General features: G+C 33.8%; 1 protein-coding gene across 1 annotated transcript in view; it reads right to left on the bottom strand.

Annotated features, from left to right (window-relative positions):
* Window positions 1-1,853: 1,853 nt before the first annotated feature.
* Window positions 1,854-6,930, bottom strand: part of LOC136839646 (protein Aster-B-like) — a 60,710-nt gene continuing 55,633 nt past the window's right edge. The window contains exons 7-9 of the mRNA XM_067105959.1: window positions 3,703-3,859; window positions 2,598-2,724; window positions 1,854-2,218 (exon numbers count right to left, since the gene is read on the bottom strand). Coding sequence (XP_066962060.1) covers window positions 1,958-2,218; window positions 2,598-2,724; window positions 3,703-3,859 — 545 coding nt within the window. The 3' untranslated portion in view covers window positions 1,854-1,957. The remainder of the gene's footprint in view (window positions 2,219-2,597; window positions 2,725-3,702; window positions 3,860-6,930) is intronic.

Raw genomic sequence — 6,930 nt, 5'->3', positions numbered from 1 at the left:
AAAATAAAGCTCATGTATTCATCTACATTTTAATTTTGCAAGTGACGCAGTTGTTGGTCTAGGAAACCAGATGGCACTGAAGACAAATGAAGTAGATCGTGTTGCGCCCATAAGCACATGGAACACTAATTATGGGAGCCAACCAGTTGGCTGCACTATTGTTTCATTACGTTTCATCATTCACTTGTCCGATGATCCAAAAAATAAAGCTCATGTATTCATCTACATTTTAATTTTGCAAGTGACGCAGTTGTTGGCCCAGGAAACCAGATGGCACTGAAGACAAATGAAGTAGATCGTTTGCGCCCAAATGGAACACTAATTATGAAATTACGGTCCGATGATCCAAAAATAAAGCTCATGTATTCATCTACATTTTAATTTTGCAAGTGACGCAGTTGTTGGCCCAAGAAACCAGATGGCAAAGACAAATGAAGTAGATCGTGTTGCGCCCATCACTAGGCCAACCAGTTGGCTGCACTTTGTTTCATTACGTTTCATCATTCACTTGTCCGATGAAAAAAATAAAGTCATGTATTCATCTACATTTTAATTTTGAAGTTTGTTGGCAGGAAACCAGATCACTGAAGACAAATGAAGTAGATCGATAATGGAACACTAAATTATGGGAGCCAACCAGTTGGCTGCACTATTGTTTCATTATTTCATCATTCACTTGTCCGATGATCCAAAAATAAAGCTTCATTACATTCATTGTTCTACCAGATGGCACTGAAGACAAATGAAGTAGATCGTGTTGCGCCCATGTGCACATGGAACACTAATTATGTGTGTTTCATTACGTTTCATCATTCACTTGTCCGATGATATAAAGCTCATTTTCATCTACATTCTAATTTTGCAAGAAAAACCAGATGGCACTGAAGACAAATGAAGTAGATCGTGTTGCGCCCATATATAATTATGGGAGCCAACTATGCATTATTGTTTCATTACGTTTCATCATTCACTTGTCCGATGATCCAAAAATATTTATTGATTCATCTACATTCTAATTTTGCAAGTGACGCAGTTGTTGGTCTAGGGCACTGAAGACAAATGAAGAGATCGTGTTGCACCATTTGCTCAGTTAATGCAATGGCAGTTTGCCAGAAGATAATTCTGAAAGGACGAGGTTGAAGGCTTTATTAAGTGACTCACCGTGTAATGTCATGCTTTGATTGTTCACAATCATTATACTATAGTAAATTGTATATGTACCATCTCTTTCATTTTACATATGTGTGTGTGTGTACGTATGTACATATATATATTTATGAAAAAACTGGTACATATATAATTTACTATTTCTCAAGGAGATTACATGGTGATTTATTGAGTAGGAGCATGGTGAGATATCATCTGGACTTATATATATATATATATATGTGTGTGTGTGTGTGTGTGTGTGTGTGTGTGTGTGTATGCTTGTTTAACCAAACACATGCACAGATAGTTTAATGACTGCAACCACAGAAGTAATAGTGTAATAATACATTTTCTTGTTTACGTATTGTTTCATTACCTGTTCTGTTGGAATAACGAGATAAACCTTCAAATCTACTCTTACGTGTTAAAAGATTTGTTCATAAGAGAGAGACGGCGAGTTTTACATCAGTTTACTTAGTTCTTAACACTAAATTTGATTGTACCTCAGAAAAGTAGTTTCTGAGAACCATTACGTGAAGTATATTTAAGAGTATCTCATCTCATACTATTAGTTCCATTTTGAAGAGGTTTAGGTTCCCATCTGAATTAAGGTAGAAGTCTTATGGATGTAGAAATAAGGATTCCGTTTAGCCCTAGATCACTTTTTTAAACGTTCTTTTTTTCGGGGGATATAAAGTGATCAATAGCTTGGCAATCATATATTCATTTTTACACTTATGTCACATCTAAACGAGATAAAATACACAGTATAAACTCCTCATAAAATTGCCATGGAATTCCTCATTCTTTATCTCACACCATCTTCGCAATCCTCACTCGAATTGGCTCCTGACGGACAGTGCTCTTGATGAGCCCTCTGCTTCAGTTGCTCTTCTTCCATTTCTCCCGAGTTGTATTTCTGGGCAATGATCTGGAGTTGCTCTTCTTTCCAACTGCTGTCTTTCAGCCACTTTTGCTTTAATTCTTCGCTCGTTTGTTCGACGGCCGACTGAGAGATCTCCTCTTGCAGTCTAATCTTTTCAATCATCCATTGCAGAGTGTCTTGAACCTACGAGAATGCAGGGAAAACGCGAGTTTCAACTCTACTGTGATCAAAATAACATTTCCCCCCCAAAAAAAAAATCATCCCTGTGACGCCATGTAACAGACATATACCTTAAGAAAGGCAAGAGAGAACGTTATTATATTATTTATCATTTGTTACCGTATGTCAGGCACATACAACTGTATATGTGTGTGTGTGTTTATACATATGTACAACTGAATCACGAAAATATGGAACGTGATGAATATACAGTATGAATAAAGACAAAATCCACGAAGGAAAGAGAAACACTGGAGTGCTGAGAGGCCTTTCGACTGTCGTCCTTTACTTAGCAGATTTTGTCTTTTATATATATATATTTCCTTGTCTTTAATTTACTTACGTCTTTGAGGCTACGCGACGCCCTCCCAACCTTAGCCTTCCACACTTCCAGTTGCGAATCATGTAGCTTCTGCTGCTTGTGCAATATTCTCGCCACGTCTTCCCAGGACCTCTCTAAACTCAGGTACCTGAACCACAAAAAGGAAAGGCGTAAGTAACATTAAAAAGGAGTGATACTTGAACTCGCTACATTTTCTAAATGAAGGATGCTTCTTTCGTCATTGCTACCGTGGATGAGTACTGGGGCGGCATTCCCCTGTATTCGGTTTGAAAACTCTCGGAGCATACGAGTATAAAGCGCCTAGGGGCCCTATAGTATAATTTCACATAAACGTGTTTTTTATAGATTTCCTGTACTAACATACGTTTTGTATTATGTCTGAAAAATGTTTTTTTATAGGTCCGCAAAGTCATTTAAATAGAAATTTACACCCATATACACTCACGCCTCACAAATATACAGTGTACTTGCATGATAGTTGCTTTATATTAAACAAAGAACAAAGTTACACTCTCGACTCAGATTACGGGCACTTGTGCTATATATATATATATATATATATATATATATATATATATATATATATATATATATATATATATATATATATATATATATATATATATATATATATATATATATATATATATATATATATATATATATATTATATATATATAAAAAAAACAGCGCGAAACAGAATATACTGAGTTATCGGTGCCTTTATACTTCACTACAAGACAAATGGCATACTTGAATCATACATGGTAAATCTCAGCAAGACTGGCCGTGAATTAAGCTCCCACTATCTCTACGGTGTTTTGGATTATAACCTTTACTTTTTTAAGTGCTAAGATTAATAGGTAGCCTAACGACCTTTCCTTAGGACCGAAGGAAAAAAAAATAGGGAGATATTTAATAGTGAGAAAGGCGACATCGTGTGCAGATCCTGGTCGGGGAATTTTAATTTTTTGCCGTTTCTCTGCATTCACGTAAGGCAGCAAGTTGGGTATAATATACAAAAGGAATGAAAATCTTTTCTTCAAATGATTCTCACGAAAGTTTGATAGCTAAACAGGGAGTTTACAGGATCGGTACTGCTTACCTCGGAGAGGGTATATGTACTGTAGGATTAACAAGAGCCGCGATTTCCTCCAGGTAGAAGAGTCTTCTGTATAGAACTATATTTCCTGTGACTAGGGTAACCAGGGCTATCATCATGACTACAACTGTCCACTGGTTACTCCTGCTTTCTGTGACATCTGAAACGAAAGAAAACAAGTCAAAAATGCGCCGGAGTTTCTTCGGCGCAATCGAATTTTCTGCACAGCCGCTACAGCTACGGAAAAAAAGATCTATCTTTCGGTGGTCTCGGTATAATGCTGTATGAGCCGTGGCCCATGAAACTTTAACTACGGCCCGGTGGTGGCGTATCCTATATCGTTGCCAGAAGCACGATTATGGCTAACTTGAACCTTAAATAAAATAGAAATCACTGAGGCTAGAGGGCTGAAATTTGGTATGTTTGATGATTGGAGGGTGGATGATCAAAATACCAGTTTGCAGCCCTCTAGCCTCAGTAGTTTTTAAGGGGCGCGCTGATCGCCGAATTTCGAGGAATTATCTACTTTTAGTTTTTTACAGTTTTGGACTTGTATATATCTAAATAAACATGTCCTGAAGTGTTATTGCTAAAAAAATTTTTAAGTGGGCTTTTTTTTACGTTTTTGTTCACTGCATTTACTGGCATTTGAGCGGCACTGAGCGAAAAGTTATCGCAAACATTCTGTATGACTTTATAGGTGGAAGTGAGAAATATACTTTACTTTCCTACTAAAATACACATTATCTATGATGAAAACTGGCTCTCTCTAAAAAAAATTAATATCAGAGTAAATATTTATCTGTATGAGCGACATTGGGAGACAAATTGTCGTACAATGTCTGTATGATTTGCCAATTCTGGATAGGACTGTAGAAAGCGAGAAATTTACTCCAGTTACCTACTAAAACTACCCATTTTCTACGATAAGAGCTTGTTCGTTCTCTAGGAAAAAATATCAAAATAATAACGTAAATATATATCTATGTATCTCGATATTTTAAAATCGTCATAGTCATATCACAGATGTACCATGCCAGCTAGTATACATATAATATTTTATATTTCTTGACATATTTTTACTGCGTCTCGTCGGAAATATGAAATTATATAAGTACGTAACAGTTCCAAACAGAGAGTCGAGTTACCAATAAACCGACCCCCGATTAGTGTGTGGTAACTGTGGTTCTGGTCCGGTCGGTGTCCTAAGTTAGTGCTTTGTGATGCATTTCCTTTTTGGATTTACTTACCGTGTAGTGCATTCACGCAATTCCATTGCCATAAACAAAAGAAGCGCCGCCCTTATGAGGGAGAAATTTGAACGGTTGCGTCTCGTAAGTTTGTTACAAGAGAGGGACGGAGCAAACTGGAATTGTCAAGCCTCCCTGGAATACCAACAACACCAGAACGCCCATATCTAAGTAAGGGATTCATTTTCCTGTATTAGTGATATTCTAATTAGTGATTACTATTTTCCATAATATTATAATAATTGTATAAGACCGCAAAGCTTGATTTTACTGCAGTGAGTTGTCGTCTGACTCGTGACTTGTGTAGGCGTGGTTGTTCAGCGTTTGTTTACTTTAGCCTCGCAGTTGTTTGTTTATTTGCCTCTCCACTATCTGAACGGAAAACATGTACGGCGGTAACGTATATAGGCTATGTAGAAAATTTATATTGATAGAATATATTTTTATACGTTATGAAGAAAATTTTGGGGTGAATGTAAAACGTTGGGACCAAACCTTTCCAAGAATACCATGTCCTGGCCTAACCTCATTAGGGCATTTATTTTTGTAATTTATATTATGAAAAAATTTCGCACTGATAGCATATAGCCTAATATTTTTTATAGGTAGCACATACTATTTTTTATAGGTTATGGAGAAAACATTATATTGATAGCATATATTAATGAATTTTTATGTTATGAAAAAACTTTGCACTGATAAAAACTTTGCACTAGTAAATATAATATATATATGTATATACAGTATATATATCATATATATAAAATATATTTATGTATAATATATATACTGTATATATATGAATATCTTTCACTGTAATACAACAGTAAAATATGAAGATAAAAAAGGCCCATAAAACACTGTTTGGACGTTGCAGCCATATATTTCGAGCACTTCCTTCTGTGCCCCTGTTCACTAGTAAATTATGGGGAGATGATGTATTACAATAGTATGTATATACCTGCACTGCCACACCTACATATGCATTGTATATATGGGCTACTCTTGTAACACATCATGTGTCCATATTTTACCAGAGAACATGGTCACAGAAGGGAGTGCTCAAAATATATGGTTGCAATGTTCAAACAATGTTTTATGGGCCTTTTATCTTCATTTTATATATATATATATATATATATATATATATATATATATATATATATATATATATATATATATATATATATAACATATATATATGTGTATGTGTATATATATATATATATATATATATATATATATATATATATATATATATATATATATATATATATATATATATATATATATATACATATATATATATATATATATATATATATATATATATATATATATATATATATATATATATATATATATATATATGTATTATATAGTTTATATATATATATATATATATATATATATATATATATATATATATATATATATATATATATATATATATATATATATATATGCAAATTTTAGGTAGCATATAAATCAAGAGAGAGCACATTTCTCTTCATTTGATTATATTGTAAATTTCAGGGCATATTTCTTATATGACAAAATAGTTTTTGTGCAAAAATCAGCCTTCTAACTGTCATAGTTTCATAGTTATTGCAAAATAATTTTTTTTTTTTTTGCCATTTTCTCAAAACTTAGTTTTTTCAAAAATAAAAGCTTATAACTCCAAGGAGACAACCAAATTCGATGAAACTTTTACAGAGTGTAGTATAACTATATATCTTGATTTTGTAAGTGGGAAATTTTATAATTTTTGAGTGAAACTTTTTTTGCATATTATTTTTAAAAAGTTTTAAAACCTTTTTATCAAATGCAAAATTCGATTTTCTAAATTTCCCGCGATGACAATTTTCATTATTAGTTGAAGAATAAGCGGTAAAAATTTGAAGCAAATCCCTTCATTCACAATGGGGCCTTATGCAGTCAGCGCTCCCCTTAAGATCCGAGGGCGGACAGAAAAAGTGCT

The sequence above is a fragment of the Macrobrachium rosenbergii genome, chromosome 6, assembly GCF_040412425.1.
Source record: "Macrobrachium rosenbergii isolate ZJJX-2024 chromosome 6, ASM4041242v1, whole genome shotgun sequence".
In the NCBI taxonomy this organism is placed as follows: Eukaryota; Metazoa; Arthropoda; class Malacostraca; order Decapoda; family Palaemonidae; genus Macrobrachium; species Macrobrachium rosenbergii.
This window is presented reverse-complemented; position numbering and strand designations above follow the sequence as displayed.